Genomic DNA, 18,679 nt, shown 5'->3' on the forward strand with positions numbered 1-18,679 from the left:
ACGCGGGCACCGCCCACGCGTCACAAAGAGCGGGGGGGGGGGGGGGGGCTCGACAGCCGGGTTCTCAGGGCCCTCAAGTGGCCTGAGCCCATCGAGATGGTAGGGATGGCAAAAGCTATCTTCACTTAGCGTCTATTTCTCTTTCTTTTCTTTTCCTCTTTCTCGCTTTCTCTTTCTTTTCTTTCTTTCTCTCTCTCTCCTCTCCTCCTCTCTCTCTCTCTCTTTCTTTCTTCCGTCTCTCAGTGCAACTTCAGCGTCCCAGGTTCAAGTGATTCTCCTGCCTCAGCCTCCTGAGTAGCTGGGATTACAGGTGCGCGCCACCACGCCTGTTTTTTGTTTTTGTTTTTTTTTTTTGAGACGGAGTCTTGCTCTGTTGCCCAGGCTGGAGTGCAGTGGTGCGATATCAGCTCACTGCAACTTCTGCCTCCCAAGTTCAAGCAATTTTCCTGCCTCAGCCTCCCGAGTAGCTGGGACTACAGGTGTGCGCCACCATGCCTAGCTAATTTTTGTATTTTTAATAGAGATGGGGTTTCACCATGTTGGCCAGATGGTCTCGATCTCTTGACCTTGTGATCCGCCCGCCTCGGCCTCCCCAAGTGCTGGGATTACAGGCGTGAGCCACCATGCCCGGCCTAAGTTTTGTATTTTTAGTAGAGACTGGGGTTCACCATGTTGGCCAGGCTGGTCCTGAACTCCTGACCTCAAGTGATCTGCCCACCTCAGCCTCCCAAAGTGCTGGGATTACAGGTGCCACCGTGGCCAGCCACTTAGCGTCTTTACATGGACTACCTTACTTAATTGCCATAGGAATCCCATAAGGTGGATACACTATCATTCGTTTTACAGATGAGAAATTGGGGCTTAGGGAAGCAAGTGGCCCAACAGGTCGTGAGGTCTAGAGCTAAGCACAGGCAGAGATGGAATGTGCAAAACTAAGTCAAGGCCTATCTGGGCAGGAAATAGGCAGGGCGCCTCCATGAGCAAAATGGGTCCAAGGAGAAAACAAGAGGGTGGCTCAATGGTCTACGAAAGTGGTTTCTGAGGGGTAATTGAGTAAGACAATCCACTGAGGTGTGGGAGGAGAACTTTTGTTTTTGTATCTGTTTTGTGTTTAAAATGAGAAATTACAGCTTGGGCAACAGGACGAAACCTCATCTCTACAAAAAATACAAAAAATTAGCCAAGCTTGGTGGCACGTGGCTGTAGTCCCAGTTTCTTAGGGGGCTGAGGTGGGAGGATTGCTTGAGCCTATGAGGTCAAGGCTGCAGTGAGGTGAAGTCAGGCCACTGCTCTCCAGCCTGGGTGACAAAGTGAGACCCTATCCCCACCCAAAAAAAAAAAAGTAAAAAAGAAAAATAAAGGCCGGGTGCGGTGGCCCAAGCCTGTAATCCCAGCACTTTGGGAGGCCGAGGTGGGTGGATCACGAGGTCAGGAGATCGAGACCATCCTGGCTAACAAGGTGAAACCCCGTCTCTACTAAAAATACAAGAAATTAGCCAGGCACTGGGGCGGGTGCCTGTAGTCCCAGCTACTTGGGAGGCTGAGGAAGGAGAATGGCATGAACCCGGGAGGTGGAGCTTGCAGTGAGCCGAGATAGCACCACTGCACTCCAGCCTGGGGGACAGAGCGAGACTCTGTCTCAAAAAAATAAAAAAATAAAAAATAAATAAAACAAGAAATTGTCTTGGGCCAGACTTGGTGGCTCACGCCTGTAATCCCAGCATTCAGGAGGTCAAGGTGGGTGGATTCCTTGAGCTCAGGAGTTCCAGACCAGCCTGGGCAACATGGCAAAACCCCGTCTCTACAAAAAATGCAAAAACTGTCAGGTGTGGTGGTGTATGCCTGTTGTCCCACTTACTACTTGGGGAGGCTGAGGCAGGAGGATCACCTGAGTCTTCAGAGGTCAAGGCTGCAGTGAGCTGAGATCTCACCACTGTGCTCCAGCCTGGGTGACAGAGTGAGACCCTGTCTTAAAAAAAATAAAATAAAATAAATTAATAAAATAGAGACCAGGCACTGTGGCTCATTCCTGGAATTCCAGCACTTTGGGAGGCCAAGGAGGGTGGAGCTCTTGAGGTCAGGAGTTCAAGACCAGCCTAGCGAAAATGGTGAAACTCGGCCAGTGCAATGGCTCACGCCTGTAATCCCAGCACTTTGGGAGGCTGAGGTGTGCAAATCATCAGGTAAGGAGATCGAGACCATCCTAACACAGTGAAACCCTGTCTCTACTAGAAATACAAAAAATTAGCCGGGCGTGGTGACATGTGCCTGTAGTCCCAGCTACTTGGGAAGCTAAGGCAGCAGAATTGCTCAAACCCGGGAGACGGAGGTTGCAGTGAGCTGAGATCATGCCACTGCACTCCGGCCTGACAGAGTAAGACTCCATCTTAAAAAAAAAAAAAAAAGGTAAAACCCAGTCTCTACTAAAAATACAAAAATTATGGCTGCTCTCAGCTCAGTGCAGTGGCTGGGACTACAGGCGCCCGCCACCATGCCCAGCTAATTTTTGTATTTTTAGTAGAGATGGAGTTTCACCATGTTGGCCAGGATGGTCTCCATCTCTTGACCTCGTGATCTGCCAGCCTTGGCCTCCCAAAGTGCTGGGATTACAGGCGTAAGCCACGGAGCCCAGGCTGATTTCTTTAAAAAAAAAAAAAAGTAGGCCAGGCCCAGTGACTCACGCCTGTAATCCTAACACTTTGGGAGGCCAAGGCAGGTGGATCACCTGAGGTCAGGAGTTCAAGACTAGCCTAGCCAACATGGCGAAACCCCATCTCCACCAAAAATACAAAAATGAGCTGGGCATGGTTGTGGATGCCTGTAATCCCAGCTACTCGAGAGGGTGAGGCAGGAGAACCACTTGAACCTGGGAGGCAGAGGTTGCAGTGAGCTGAGATCGCACCACTGCACTCCAGCCTGGGTGAAAGAGCGACACTCCGTCTCAAAAAAATAAACAGGCTGGGTGCGGTGGCTCACACCTGTAATCCCAGCACTCTGGGTGGCTGAGGTGGGCGGATCACCTGAGGTTCGGAGTTCGAGGCCAGCCTGGCCAACATGTTAAAACCCCGTCTCTACTAAAAATACAAGAATTAGCTGATGTGGTGGCACATGCCTATAATCCTAGCTACTTAGGAGGTTGAAGCAGGAGAATCACTTGAACCTGGGAGGCGGAGACTGCAGTGAGCTGAGATCACGCCACTGCACTCCAGGCTGGCAATAGAGTGAGACTTTGCATCAAAGAAAAAAAAAAAAAGTCAAGCTAATGTATAGTATAGCAGTACACATGTATAGCACAAATACATCATTTATTGGAAATTAAGTGAAAGATGTTTTATGGAAAAAAGATGCACAATTTACAAAGTTTTGGAGACCCCTGGTCTGAGGCCCACCCTCTAGCACCTCTGTCTTTCCCAAGTTGAGAACTTGTGGGTTCTCGGACAGAGGCACCACTCTGGTTTCATGTGGTGTCCTAATTCTGGCATGCCGTCCTCTCACATCGTATCCAACCCAGAGGATGCAAAAAGAATGCTCAGCACGTTTACTAAAACAGCGTCTCTACAATAAACACAGCAGGCCAACATATATAGCTTTTATTTACCTACCCAAGTTCCTTTTACATGTGAGTTATCTGCATTCCACCTTGCCCCCTCTCCCATTCACAAGGCCAGGATGAATCCTCTTGGCACAGAGGAAGGGGTGCCCCTTCAACTAGGGCCAGAGCCTAGATGACCTGGTGGATCCCCCACCATGAAAAAAGCAGGAAGGGAATGGAGAAGAAAAGTGTTGATCACACCTAGCCCTCCCCACAGGAGGAGGGGGATGCAGGGGTCTGGGGGCTGCCCCCATGCTATGCCCCAGTCCTTAAATACAAAGCAAGGGGAATGCAAAGGACCCTCCCTCTGAAATACAGCACCAACCTCAGCATGGAGGCAAAAGGGCAGTGGGCAAGGCCACGTCCCTCCGAAGGGAGAGGGCTGAAGGAGAGCACGTACCGTCAGTGGCTGCGGCACCCCTCCCTACCAGGGTTTGATGCAGCCTCAGCACCGGGAGTAGGGAGAGGGGAGGAGAAGGGATGACAGTAGTGTGCCATCCACTTCTCCCTGAACCCCTGGCCCCAGCACAGGCATTCCTCTGCCCACTAGCCCAAGTCAGGGGACGTGGAAGAAACTGTGTTGGAATCCAAGGCCTTTATCTATTTCTTCTTCCGTTCTTGGGAGCAGCGTGGGCAAAACCTGGAGAAGGGGAGAGAAAAGTGAGTGAAAGGGAGAACGCCCTTGACCACTCAACTTAGGGACCCTCCCATTCCTGCCACTTACCATTTCCCCCGAGGCTTGGTCGTCAGCCCCACACAGGCAAAATGGAACCACTCAATGGAACACTGGAAGAGGAAGAAAGAAGCAGTAGTTAGGGGCCAGGATGGGCCAGAGGAAGGAGAGAAAGCCCCTCCAGATTCCTTAGGAACATCCTGTCCTTGACTCCATCCTTTTGGAGAATTCTTGGAAGTCCCAAGGTCAACCAGTTCCCACCATCTTCCTTCTATTCTTTTTTTCTTTTTGAGACAGAGTCTCACTCTGTTGCCCAGGCTGGAGTGCAATGACATGATCTCAGCTCACCGCAACCTCTGCCTCCCAAGTTCAAGCGATTCTCCTGCCTCAGCCTCCCGAGCAGCTGAGATTACAGGCACACACTACCATGCCTGGCTAATTTTTGTATTTTTAGTAGAGACGGGGTTTCACTGTGTTGGCCAAGCAGGTCTTGGAACTCCTGATCTTAAGTGATCCGCTCACCTTGGCCTCCCAACATGCTGGGATTACAGGCATGAGCCACAGCGCCAGGCTTTCAGGTTTTTTTTTTGAGACAGAGTCTTGCTCTGTCGCCCAGGCTGGAGTGCAGTGGCATGATCTCAGCTCACTGCAACCTGTGCCTCCCAGGTTCAAGCAATTTTCCTGCCTCTTGCCTCAGCCTCCCGAGTAGCTGGGATTACAGTCGTGTGCCACTATGCTCAGCTAATTTTTGTATTTTTAGTTAGAGAAGGGGTTTCACTGTTAGCCAGGTGGTCTCAAACTCCTGACCTCACGTGATCTGCCTGCCTCAGCCTCCCAAAGTGCTGGGATTTCAGGCAAGAGTCACCACGCCCAGCCCATCTTTCTTCTACTCTGAAGTCCCAGTACTCAACTGTGGGATTTTTTCCTCTTGTACCCACTCCCTTCATGCCCCTCACAACCCCCCATCCTGAGGCAAAATGTTTCTCACATCAGGGTTGTCACAGCCAATCATCTCTCCATAGGAGACCTGGTGACAAAGGCAATAGGTGGGTTCGTTGGGATCCACAGGCATATCCAACACATCAGAGGGGTGGACACTGCCAAAGGTCACTGAGGGCATCCCATACTCAGGACTTCTGCATGCCAAGAGGAAGAGAAAGTGTCATCTGCAGAAAGGGAAGCTAAAGCCTGAGGCTTTCGGAGGTGGCAGGAGATCCTGGTAGGGCACACGACTTGTGGCTTCTCCAGCAGATACCAAAATGATAAGAAGAGTTCTTGGCGCAGAGATATAGAAAACGGCAGGGGGCGGTGCAGGCTGGGAGGGGGCACCGGGAGAGAAGAGGATGTCGTCTAGCAAAGGGCTCCCTGATACACTCACGTGCGCACGAGCTTTAACTTCTTCTGGGCAGTCTTGGGGGCTTCTTCATCTGAGTTTTTCCCTTTGGAACGAGCACGAGCAGCTTTCTTCTCCTTCTGAGTCCGGCCTTCTAGGGAAGAGGGGGAAAGCCAGAAGGCAGGGAGATAGAAAGGTGGGTTAAGTCCTCTTCTCTCCCCGTTTCCAACCTGGCGCTCCACTTCCCACCAGATGAAGAGCTGACTTCTCCCTTTGAATCCTCGCCCCACCTCTCACAGCCCCGCCCCCCTCCTCACTCTTTTTGCCTTTGCTGGAAGAGCTGTCATAGTCACTTGACTCAATCTGTTTCTCCTTGAGATCAGCCTCAAAACGGGCCAGGTCTGTGTCCAGCCGTCGAATGTGTTTGTCCACCTGGGTGGAAAGGAAGGAGAAAGGAGAGGTACTAAACTATCTCCAATGAAAGAAAATAGGTTAAGGCAGAGTTTAGGGATCTCACAGACCCCAAACAGATAACACAGTTGAAGGAGGGGTCTAAGACCCTGAGGATTAGATGGGAATTAGGTGGGGAGCCATGAACAGGGCCATTACCATCTCATAGGTTTGCATGGCAAGCTGCACCTTGTCGTCACCAAATTCCTTGCACTTGCCATAGGCTTCCTGGATCTGTTTGAGAAGGGCCAATTTTTCCTCGGAGCTCAGGCTGCGGGCGCTACTCATATACTCAGTGGCCAACTTGTCAATTTCAGCCTTCAGGTCTACAACAGAGACAGAGGCCTGGTCACAATGGCCCCTGAGTGGCTAGGTGAAACACATTTCTTCCTCTTGTTCTTTGCACCTTTTCCATTGACTAGCATAACCTTCCAACTAAAAAGTACTGCATGTTCAGAGGTACTGTGCTATGCACTCAAGTAATGGAACATACTGACAATATTTGCCTTAAAGGTCCGTTCAAGGTGCTGAAAACATTGCTATCATAGTGGGAATTTAAATTATTGAAACACAGCAAGGGATCCTCTGCACACCACATTAATATGAGGTATATTTTTGTCCATGTTTGAAGATGCTTCTTTGAAGGGCTTGCTGCTTCTTGAATTTTGTCTCAGAAGCCATTGTTTCCTTCTCAAAAACATCCCACAGCAGTTCTGTCTGCCGCAAATCAGGCTGAGTCATCTGCTGTTGCTGGTTTCCAAGTCTGTATATCAGTATCATACGTTTTTAAATTATTAGTATTTTTTCTTTTTGACACAGGGTCTCTGTCGCCCAGGCTGGAGAGCAGTGGCGCGATCATGGCTCACTGCAGCCTCAACTTCCTGAGCTCTGGTGATCCTCCCATCTCAGGCACCACCACGCCGGGCTAATTTTTTCTATTTTTTTGTAGAGACAGGGTTTCTCCACATTACCTAGGCTGGTCTCGAACTCCTGGACTCAAGCAATCTGCCTGCCTCAGCCTCCCCAAGTGCTGGGATTATAGGGGGTGAGCCACCATGCCTGGCCAAATCTATTTATTCTCAGAGGCAGGCGCAGGTTCTTTCTTATTTTTGTTGCCTAGGCTGGCCTCCAACTCCTGTCCTCAAGTGATTCTATCACTTTGCCTCCTGAGTAGTTGGGTATATAATACAATTTAAAATTAAACCTTACTCCAACATCCATGTAACAATTCTGCTTATCTTTTTTTTTTTTTTTTTTGAGACGGAGTCTCGCTCGGTCGCCCGGGTTGGAGTGCAGTGGCCCGATCTCAGCTCACTGCAAGCTCCGCCTCCCGGGTTTACGCCATTCTCCTGCCTCAGCCTCCCGAGTAGCTGGGACTACAGGCGCCCGCCACCACGCCCGGCTATATATATATGTATATTTGTATTTTTTAGTAGAGACGGGGTTTCACCATGTTAGCCAGGATGGTCTCGATCTCCTGACCTCGCGATCCGCCCGTCTCAGCCTCCCAAAGTGCTGGGATTACAGGCTTGAGCCACCGCACCCGGCCAATTCTGCTTATCTTTCTTTTTTTTTTTGGAGACGGAGTCTCGCTCAGTCGCCCAGGCTGGAGTGCAGTGGCGCAATCTAGGCTCACTGCAAGCTCCACCTCCCAGGTTCACACCATTCTCCTGCCTCAGCCTCCCTAGTAGCTGGGACTACAAGCACTCGCCGCCACGCCCGGCTAATTTTTTTGCATTTTTAGTAGAGATGGGGTTTCACTGTATTAGCCAGGATGGTCTCGATCTCCTGACCTCGCGATCCACCCGTCTCGGCCTCCCAAAGTGCTGGGATTACAAGCTTGAGCCACCGCGCCCGGCCTCTGCTTATCTTTCTATTCTTTTTTTTTTTTTTTTTTTTTTGCGACAGGGTCTCACTCTATTGACCAGGTTGGATGGAGTGTAATGGCATGGATCACACTGCAGTCTCGACTTCTGGGCTCAAATGATCCTCCCACCTCAGCCTCTGGAGTAGCTGGGACTATAGGCACAAGCCACCACACTCTGATAATTTTTTTTAAAACATTATTTGTAGAGATGAGGTCGCACTATACTTCCCAGGCCGGTCTTGAACTTCTGAGCTCAAACAATCCACTTGCCTCAGCCTCCCAAAGTGTTGGGATTACAGGTGTGAGCCACTGCACCCAGGCTGTCCACCCTATTTGGCTCATCATTGCAACTTATTTTATTTTCCATCACTTTTTTTTTCCTGTTTGTCCATCTTAGATATTGTTCCGAACACGTTTGAGACGGAGTCTCCCTCTGTTGCCCTGGCTAGAGTGCAGTGGCATGATCTTGGCTCACCTCAACCTCTGCCTCCTGGGTTCAAGGGATTCTCGTGCCTCAGTCTCCCAAGTAGCTGGGACTATAGGTGTGCGCCACCATATCTGGCTAATTTTTGTATTTTTAGTAGAGATGTGGTTTCACCATGTTGGCCAGGCTGGTCTCAAAGTTCTGACCTCAAGTGATCTGCCTGCCTTGGCCTCCCAAAGTACTGGGATTACAGGCATAAGCCACCGCACCCGGCCTCCCAAATGTTTTATTTTATTTTATTATTTATTTATTTATTTGAGACCAAGTCTCACTGTGTTACCCAGGCTGGAGTGCAGTGGTGTGATTTCAGTTCAGTGCAACCTCCACCTCCCAGGTTCAAGTGATTCTCCTGCATCAGCCTCCCCAGTAGCTGGGATTACAGGCATGCGCCACCACACCCGACTAATTTTTGTATTTTTAGTAGAGACAGGGTTTCACCATGTGGGCCAGGCTGGTCTCAAACTCCTGACCTCAGGAGACTCACCTGCCTCTGCCTCCCAAAGTGATGGGATTACAGGTGTGAGCCACCGCATCCGGCCCCAAATGTTTTAACATTGGAAGAATGGTAATGTCCCAGGACATTGAGTCTATAGATGTTTACTGATATTTATGTAGGACTCATAAATATGTCAGTTGAAAGAGACAAGTCTGACTCTAACGTAGTGCACCAACAGATAACCAGAAGGATCTGTGAATATACTGTTTATACTCCATTCATTCCGGGCCCTTGGAAGAAGCTGAAAAAGCATATAGTTCCATAATCTCCAACTGGTCTTTCCGTGCATGAACTCAAGCGTTACAACTGTATTACAAAAAAAGCAATCTGATTCTCACCATTCGGCAGGCAGTTCTCAGGGAACTACATCCAGGGTTTTCGATGATGTTCACCTTTTCATGTGTAAACTCAAGAGCAACTTAAGACACAGCTTCATGTATCTCAAAACCAACCTGTTACATCCTTGAATATGGCTACACAGAATGGAAGACAAGACTACAGATCCTTCAGTGGGTACGGGAATAGCTCCAATAGACATCTTTGATTTGAAGAAACCAAGTGAATGCCCCAATGCAGCCAAATTTGCTCAATGTTCAAGGCTGGAGATGGTATCTAATGCTTCTGTAAGTGTGAACGGTGTAGAGATCTTTTTTTCTTTCCTCTCTTTCTTTTCTTTTTTCTTTCTCTTTTTAAGGACTTCTCATATAGCAAACCTCCCATCTACTAACATATGTTGCAGTCTAAAGTCACACTGGGAATTTGTGACAGTAACATTAACAATGCAGAGAAGTAGAAACATTCTAGTCATCCTATAAATGTATCAAACGTGGAGAGCAGAAATGACTCGAGTTGATTTTCTTTAATTCTTCCTTTCTTTTTTTTTTTTTTTTTTGAGACAGAGTCTTGCTCTGTTGCCTAGGCTGGAGTGCAGTGGCATGTGGCATGATTTTGGCTCACTACAACCTCCACCTCCCAGGTTCAAACGATTCTCATGTCTCAGCCTCCCAAGTAGCTGGGATTACTGGCACATGCCACCACACCTGGCTAATTTTTGTATTTTTAGTAGAGATGGGATTTCACCATGTGGCCAGGCTGGTCTCAAACTCCTAGCCTTAAGTTATCTGCCAGTCCAGGCCTCCCAAAGTGCTGGGATTACAGGTGTGAGCCACCACGCCTGGCTAATTCTTCTTGAGGAAGATATAAAGAACATAGCATCTTTGAATTCTTACGGTGTTTTCACAACACTCTTTGTTATGAAAAAGCTGATACAGAAATGAGGATCATTATCCTGTTTTAAGAATTCCAAGAGCATAAAAAAAGAGAGAGAAGTCACAGTTCTCCAGATCATACCAGATGATATGGTAACATCAAGTAGAAAAATAAATGATTACACACACTCATTTTATACCAAAACTTTTTACTCTATACGTACCCTCTGTTCTTTGGTCCAGGTCCCTCATGAGCTGAAAGTTTCTCTGTAATTCAAAGGGAAGGTTTTCAATACCTAGGGAAGAGAGAAACAGAGAATCACAGGACTGACTGTGCACAGGCCTTACAGCTCCTTTTAAAGTGCAGTTCAGGCTGGACATGGTGGCTCATGCCTGTAATCCTAGCACTTTGGGAGGCCGAGGGGGTGGATCCCTCAAGGCCAGGAGTTCAAGACCAGCCTGGCCAACATAGCGAGACCCCCCATCTCTATTAAAAATATGAAAATTAGCCTGGTGTGATGGTGTGCACCTCTAATCCCAGCTACTTGGGAGGCTGAGGCATGAGAATCACTTGAATCCAGGAGGCAGAGGTTGCAGTGAGCCGTGATCGAGCCACTGCACTCCAGCCTGGGTGATAGAACAAGACCCTGCCTCAAAAACAAATGGCCGGGCGCGGTGGCTCACACCTGTAATCCCAGCACTTTGGGAGGCCAAGGCAGGCGGATCACGAGATCAGGATATCAAGACCATCCTGGCTGACATGGTGAAACCCCATCTCTACTAAAAATACAAAAAGTTAGCTCGGCGTGGTGGCGGGCGCCTGTAGTCCCAGCTACTCGGGAGGCAGAGGCGGGAGAATAGCAAGAACCTGGGAAGCAGAGCTTGCAGTGATCCAAGATCGTGCCACTGCACTCCAGCCTGGGAGACAGGGAGACTTCGTCTCAAAAAAAAAAACAAACAAACAAACACCAAACAAACAAAAAATAAAGTGCAGCTCAGTTTTCCTTCCTCTGAACCTCTGGATTTATCTGTGACAGGATTTATCAGTTCTCTCATGACAGGCCATGCTTAACTCTTTCTCTACAAAACCTTTCCATTTCTGCACGGCTATCCCACCCTTTTCACCTTCAGTGACCTTCCTTTACAAACGCTCTTCCCATCAGGTGTGGTGGCTCAAGCCTACATGTAATCCCAGTACTTTGGGAGGCTGAGGCGGGTGGATCACGAGGTCAGGAGTTTGAGATCAGCCTGGCCAACATGGCGAAAGCCTGTCTCTACTAAAAATATAAAAATTAGCTGGGTGTGGTGGCGCGTACCTGTAATCCCAGCTACTCAGGAGGCTGAGGCAGGAGAATCACTTGAACCTGGGATGTGGAGGTTGCAGTGAGCCAAGATTGCACCACTGCACTACAGCCTGGTGACAGAGTGAGACTCTGTCTCAAAAAGAAAAAGAAAAAAAAAAAAAGCTCTTCCCTTCCCTTTCCTTTTTTGTTTTTTGAGACAGAGTCTTGCTCTGTTGCCCAGGCTGGAGTACAGTGGCACAATCTTGGCTCACTGCAACCTCCGCCTCCCGGGTTCAAGTGATTCTCCTGCCTCAGCCTCCGGAGTAGCTGGGACTACAGGAGGGTGCCACCACACCCGACTAATTTTTGTATTTTTAGTAGACACAGGGTTTCACCATTTTGGCCAGACTGGTCTTGAACTCCTGGCCTCAGGTGATCCTCCCGCCTTGGTCTCCCAAAGTGCTGGGATTACAGACATGAGCCACTAAGCCCAGGCCCTTTCTTTTATTTTTAATCTCTGCCTCCAAGCTCTTTGTCCTCAAATTACAAATAGTCTCCTGGTATCCTCTATTATACACATAACACTTCCAATCTACTTCCATATAGCAGCCAGAATGTCCTTTTTAAAAAATGCAAACCTGGCCAGGCACAGTGGCTCATGCCTATAATCCCAGCACTTTGGGAGGCCCCAGGTGGATGGATCAGCTGAGCTGAGGAGTTCAAGACCAGCCTGGGCAACATGGTGAAACCCCATCTCTACCAAAAATACAAAAACTTAGCTGGGCTTGGTGCACACGCCTGTAATCCCAGCTACTTGGGAGGCTGGGGCACGAGAATCCCTTGAACCCGGGAGGTAGAGGTTTCAGTGAGCCGAGATCACGTCAATGCGCTCCAGCCTGGATGATAGAGCAAGACACTGACTCAAAAAAACAAAAACAAAAACAAAACACAAAAATAAAACATGCAAACCTCATCAAGTCACTCTCCAGCTTATAAGCTTCTGGCAACCTCCTACTGCTCTGAAGATGTGCTGCGCTTTCTGGCCCTTGCTTACCTCACACCAGCCTTAACTCACGTCTGTCTCCCTTTGTGCTCTGCTCTGCCCATACTGGCCTCCTCTCACTGCCTCAAACTGGCCTCTGCTCCTGCCACTCGGCCTTCCACATGCTGTTCTCTCTAGCTGGAAGGCACTGCTTGCTTTTCCTCATCCCTTCCACCCCATCCCTCTTGGCCTATTAAATTCCCGTTCGTTCTTCCAAACTTCAGCTCAAACTCAACTTTCCTAGGCTCTGTGAACTGCCCTACATCTATGTCAAGGTGTTCTATCTACCTTTTTAAAGCACTTATCCAACTGTCATTAAATAAATGTGTAATTAGTTGGCTGGGCGCAGTGGCCCACGCCTGTAATCCAGCACTCTGGAAGGCAGGTGGATCCCTCAAGGCGAGGAGTTCAAGACCAGCCTAGGCAACCTGGCAAAACCTCATCTCTACTAATAATACAAAAATTAGGGCCAGGCACGGTGGCTCACACCTGTAATCCTAGCACTTTGGGAGGCCGAGGTGGGTGGCTCACTTAAAGTCAGGAGTTCAAGACCAGCCTGGCCAACAGGGTGAAACCTGTAATCCCAAATACTTGAGAGGCTGAGGCACAAGAACTGCTTAAATCCGGGAGGTGAAGGTTGCAGTGAGCTGAGATTGCACCACTTCACTCCAGCCTGAGCGACAGAACGAGACTCCATCTCAAAAACAAAACAAAACAAAAATTAGGCCAGGTGCCGTGGCTCACGCCTGTAATCCCAACACTTTGGGAGGCTGAGGACGGTGGATCACGAGGTCAGGAGATCGAGACCATCCTGGCTAACACGGTGAAACCCCGTCTCTACTAAAAATACAAAAAAATTAGCTGAGCATGGTGGCGGGTGCCTGTGGTCCCACAGCTACTCAGGAGGCTGAGGCAGGAGAAAGGTGTGAACCCGGGAGGCAGAGCTTTCAACGAGCTGAGATCGTGCCACTGCACTCCAGCCTGGATGACAGTGCGAGACGCCGTCTCAAAAAAAAAAAAAAGAAAGAAAGAAAATTAGATGGGCATGGTGGTCTGTGCTTGTAGTTCCAGCTACTTCGGAGACTGAGGCAGGACAATTGTTTGAACCAGGGAGGTGGAGGTTGCAGCCTGGGCAAAAGAGCAAGACTGTTTCAAAAAATAAAAAAATAATAATTGTGTAATTAGTTATTTGGTATCTGTCTCCCCAGGCCGAACATGGCTATCATATTCTCTCCTGTTTCCCTAGTGTTTAGAACTATGACTTGCAAAGAGCAAGTACTCAGTAAAATACTTGAATAAATGCATGAATATTTGTCCCCTCAGTACAAGAAAAATCTCTTCCCAAGACTCCACCTAAAACTTTAAAAATGCCTCTACTGGCCGGGCACAGGGGCTCACGCCTCTAATCCCAGCACTCTGGGAGGCCAAGGCTGGCAGATCACTTGATCTCAGGAGTTTGAGACCAGCCTGGGCAACATGACCAGATTCTGTGTCTAAAAAATTAAATATATATATTAAAAATAAAATGCCTGGCACGGTGGCTCATGCCTGTAATCCCAAAACTTTGGGAGGCCAAGGTGGGTGGCTCACCTGAGATCGGGAATTCAAGACCAGCCTGGCCAACACGGTGAAACCCTATCTCTACTAAAAATACAAAAATTATCTGGGTATGGTGGCGGGCACCTGTAGTCCCAGCTACTCGGGAGGCTGAGGCAGGAGAATTGCTTGAACCCAGGAGGCAGAGGTTGCAGTGGGCCAAGATTGCATCATTGCGCTCCAGCCTGGGTGACAGAGCGAGACTCCGTTTCAAAAACAAACAAACAAACAAAAACACCTAAAACAAAATAAATTAAAAAAAATAAAATGCCTCTACTGTTTAAACCTACAACTTCAGGTCTGCTACCACCAGTTCACAAGATTAAGTCACCGCTGATTTACCAAATCTAACGGTGTTATTAAACCTATCCTAAAAAATATCTCTGCAGCAGTTGGCATGATCTTTTCTCCTCTAACTTTCTTTTCTTTTCTTTTGAGGTGCAATGTCGCTCTTGTCACCCAGGCTGGAGTGCAATGGCACAATCTCGGGTTCAAAGGATTCTTGTGACCCAGCCTCCCAAGTAGCTGGGATTACAGGCGCCTGCCACCACACCCAGCTAATTTTTGTATTTTTAGTGGAGATGGTTTCACCATGTTAGCCAGGCTGGTCTTGAACTCCTGACCTCACGTGATCCACTCATCTCAGCCTCCCAATGTGCTAGGATTACAGGCGTGAGCCACCACTCCCAGCCTTTTTGTTTTTGTTTTGAGACGGAGTCTCACCACTCTGTTGCTCAGGCTGGAGTGCAGTGGCGCGATCTCGGCTCACTGCAACCTCCCCCTCCCAGGTTTAAGCGATTCTCCTGCCTTAGCATCCTGAGTAGCTGGGACTACAGGTGCCCGCCACCACGCCCAACTAATTTTTTTGTATTTTTAGTAGAGACGGGGTTTCACCATGTTAGCCAGGCTGGTCTCCATCTCCTGACCTCGTGATCTGCCCGCCTCGGCCTCCCAAAGTGTTGAGATTACAGGCTTGAGCCACCTCGCCTGGCCACATGTTTGTTTGTTTGTTTTTTTTTTTTAGAGGGACACGGAGTCTCTCTCTGTCGCCCAGGCTGGAGTGCAGTGGCATGATCTTGGCTCACTGCAATCTTCACCTCCTGGGTTCAAGTGATTCTCCTGACTCAGCCTCCCAAGTAGCTGGGATTAGAGTCACATGCTACCATGCCCAGATAAATTTTTTTTTTTTTTTAAGTAGAGACTGGTTTCACCATGTTGGCCAGGCTAGTTTCAAACTCCTGACCTCAAGTGATCTGCCCGCCTTGGCCTCTCAAAGCGCTGGGATTACCGGCATAAGATTCTGTGCCCAGCCTGCCTACCTCACTTTCTAAGCAGGAGGAAGCCACCTTAGATTCTTCCTTCTCTCTCAACCACTCAGTCATTCAGTCAGTCCTTTCATATTTAACTCCTAAATACTTCCATAACTCTCTAAAACCAGGTTCTTATCTCTGTCCTGGAATGTTATCACTAATTGATCTCTGTTATCATTGATATCATGCTCCAATTTACCATCTATTAGTCATTTTCCTTTATAAAAATCACATTGTACTTTAAAATGCAAACTTCCAATCTAGCCTCAGCTTCTTTCTCCAGTCTCGTTTCTCAATTTCTTACCTTAGAGTCATAAATATCCAATACGCTGACCTCTGAATCATAAATATCAAACACCCTTGACCTTGCCACAAACCTATCACAGTACCTTTGCAGACACTTTCTCCAACCTAGAATTCCCTTTTTCTCTCCTCACTGGCAAATAACCTTCAAGACCCTATTCAAACATCACCTCCCCTGTAAAGCTTTTCCTACATCGCCAGGTAATTACCCCCTTTTTCTCCAGTGTTGCCTACCAAATGTCCTTTTTAATGTATTTCCATTATTTCACTTGTCACAGTGTTTTACAATTACTCGCAGAATCTGTTTCCTTCTAGATCGAGAGCTTCTTGAGGGCAGGGGCCTTGTCTTACTCATTTTTCTACCCCTAGTGCCTGCCATTATGTCTGACCCATAGTAGGACCTCAATAAGTATTTGTTGAATAAATGACTCCAGGCCCTAAAACAAATGTAAGCGCATAGGGTGACAGGCTTTGTGCAGCAGGGGTGGTTTACATAAATGGCATAACACCAGAAATTCATTTGATGGGAATTAGATCTTTACTCCATGAAGAGAAGCGTTCCAGCTCATCATCTGACAGTGGTCACTCATCACCACCACTCTCAACCCCACGAGAAGCCACTTCTGAGGAAGAATGGGGTGGAGGAGAGGTCTTCACCGCTGCTCCAAATGGCAGTGGGTGATAACGATTCTGAACGACTATAGGAAAAAAATCTACCCTGAGGCTGGAGACGCTGGAGAATGGGGGCAGCAATTATCTTCCCGGCCATGCACACTAGCCCTTCAAGACACGTCCCTAATCCCCACACCGCAGCCCCTCCCTCGTCTACCCCCAACAGCGGGGCCTCGATCCTGCTGCCCCGCCCCCTCTTTCTCCGCACCCTCCAATATTTCCTGCTACAGAACCCCCTCACAATTGTAACCTTCTCGTCACTGGGACATAAGGGCTACAGATCTTCTCATCCCTGATCCCCGCACCCCTCTACAGCCCCGACCCCCACCTCCAGCCTGCTCTTACTGTCCAGATAATGTTCCAAATACATCCCCGCAGCCATCTCGAAGCAAAACAAAGCAACTTCCGATCCGCCCCGGAAGTGACTTAACGCGACAGGGTCCGAAGCCATTTTGGGGCTAAAGCCTTTCCGCCCTTAAAAGGAGAACTTCCGCCCTTACTATGTTACCGCCGGTACACATCCGCCCGACGCTGAAACTTTTCCTTTTGCACGGTAGCCACGACCGCCCATAGTGAGGCAGCTGTAGCCCGCTTCCGCCCTTACAGAGACCCCAGGACGCGACCGAGACAGGTATGACGTCACTGAAGGTCGCCATTTTGCATTCTCGGGCAAACTTTTTTTCCCTCCAAAACGGGAATGTATGGTAATCGGTGCAAGGGTAACTGTTCACTTTAGGCTTACATTGTGTAAACATTCCTTCTCAGCGACTGGAAGATACAGCTTTTTTTCCCTCTTTGCAGAATATGACTTTTTTCAAGCCAGTTAGTTTCTTAAGGAAGTTGGGGAAGAGTATCAAGCCTTGAGAGATTCAAACCCTTTGCATTTCTTTTCACTCACACAAACACCACCTCCCCCAGCATTATTTTTTTTAGCTTGAGAAAGATTATCAACTTTCTACTTATAAATACAAATAATGACAATAATGCTATAATTCTGAACATCTTTTGTCAGAGCTCCTGTACTTTACACTCGAATACTTTCATATATAAAATATTACTTCTGACGTTGCCCTCTTGCTACTTTTTTTTTTTTGAGAGAATTTTCACTCTTGTTGCCTAGGCTGGAGTGCAACGGCGTGATCATGGCTCACCGCAACCTCCACCTCCCGGGTTCAAGCGATTCTCCTGCCTCAGCCTCCCATGTAGCTGGGATTACAGGCATACATCATCACGCCTGGCTAATTTTGTATTTTTAGTAGAGACGGGGTTTCTCCATGTTGGTCAGGCTGGTCTTGAAATCCCGACCTCAGGCGATCTGCCCTCCTCAGCCTCTCAAAGTGCTGGGATTACAGGCGTGAGCCACTGTGCCTGGCACCTCTTGCTACTCTCTAAGGGGGAAACCTCATGCTTTCCTTTTGTTTATATGTGATGTCAGCATCATAATTCTGAAGGGGTCGAGTGATGCAGCACTATCACTACTGGGCTAGTTGGCTAGCTAGTTGCCAGCCATCACTCTAGTTAGCTATGGTAGAGTGATTTCTATGGTTTTCATCAGAATGGAAAGCAGTCAAGGGCATGAGAGGCTGCCAACACACTAGGCAAACAGAACTCAAAGGCCATAACCTAATAGTGGTGTAAGATAGCATCTTAGAGATAGCTGCCACCCCTCACGCCTTTCATACCCTCACACATCCTTCCTAAGAATTATCAATGTCTTATGTCAAGTTTTTAATGAGACAGACTTTCAGCTATATAATTCCTACCAAATACATGAAGAGGAGGAACTTCCAACCCGGGGCGGATTGGAAGTTGCTTTGTTTTGCTTTGAGATGACTGCAGGGATGTATTTGAAACATTATCTGGACAGTAAGAGCAGGCTGGAGAAAGGGGTCAGGGGCTGTAGAGTGGTGGGGGTATCAGGGCTGAGAGGATCTGTAGTCCATAAACCCCAGGTTTACTAGTGTGCAGGTAGTAAGATACAGCAATAGAATCCAGGAAATTTGGCTCTCATTACAAGAGTCATGCCCTTCGGTAAGTAATTTAATCTCTGTGCCTGTTTTACTATACAATGAGAATACTACCTACCTCATAGGGTTGTTGCAGTAAATTTTAATACTGGTGAAGTTAGGGCCATTAGAGCCTTTTCAAGAGCTGTTGAGAGTGGGAGGAAAAAGCAGTAAATATCCAGGGAGCTAAGAAACACTGGCATATTTGGTCCTATGTGATACATTCATTGGTATTACACAACATATTGATACACCACCTTAGGTGTCCACACGGGGTATCTAGCACTAAATTAAGTGCGCTTTATTTATCCCAGCCCAACTAGGTAACAACTACTATTGGCCAGCAGTCCCAGAGAACCACCAG

At 48.2% G+C, this 18,679-nt stretch overlaps 1 protein-coding gene across 6 annotated transcripts; it reads right to left on the minus strand.

The window, feature by feature from the left end:
• Positions 1 to 3,573: 3,573 nt before the first annotated feature.
• On the minus strand, positions 3,574 to 16,728 carry ING4 (inhibitor of growth family member 4). Of its 6 annotated transcripts, none has more exons than XM_023232462.2 (8): positions 16,655 to 16,728; positions 10,328 to 10,399; positions 6,208 to 6,374; positions 5,916 to 6,030; positions 5,644 to 5,749; positions 5,254 to 5,401; positions 4,317 to 4,378; positions 3,574 to 4,232 (listed from the first exon to the last, which is right to left on the minus strand). In XM_023232462.2, the coding sequence occupies exons 1-8, from the start codon at positions 16,689 to 16,691 to the stop codon at positions 4,193 to 4,195; spliced, it is 747 nt and encodes a 248-aa protein (XP_023088230.1). In that variant the 5' UTR covers positions 16,692 to 16,728; the 3' UTR covers positions 3,574 to 4,192. The 6 variants fall into 6 exon arrangements, with proteins under 6 accessions (XP_023088230.1, XP_023088229.1, XP_023088233.1 ...); XM_023232461.2 differs by having other exon boundaries at positions 5,644 to 5,752; positions 16,655 to 16,724; XM_023232465.2 differs by having other exon boundaries at positions 5,925 to 6,030; positions 16,655 to 16,716.
• Between the last annotated feature and the right edge of the window lie 1,951 nt (positions 16,729 to 18,679).

This window comes from Piliocolobus tephrosceles, chromosome 10, assembly GCF_002776525.5.
Source record: "Piliocolobus tephrosceles isolate RC106 chromosome 10, ASM277652v3, whole genome shotgun sequence".
NCBI classification, from domain to species: Eukaryota; Metazoa; Chordata; class Mammalia; order Primates; family Cercopithecidae; genus Piliocolobus; species Piliocolobus tephrosceles.

Excerpts from the sequence above, each read along its gene's own strand:
- ING4 (XM_023232461.2), bottom strand. The coding sequence starts at position 16,691 with ATGGCTGCGGGGATGTATTTGGAACATTATCTGGACA. Across the intron at positions 6,031-6,207 it reads CCATGCAAACCTATGAGATG|GTGGACAAACACATTCGACG; the intron begins GTAATGGCCCTG and ends CTTTCCACCCAG. Across the intron at positions 5,402-5,643 it reads AAGTTAAAGCTCGTGCGCAC|AAGTCCTGAGTATGGGATGC; the intron begins GTGAGTGTATCA and ends CTTGGCATGCAG.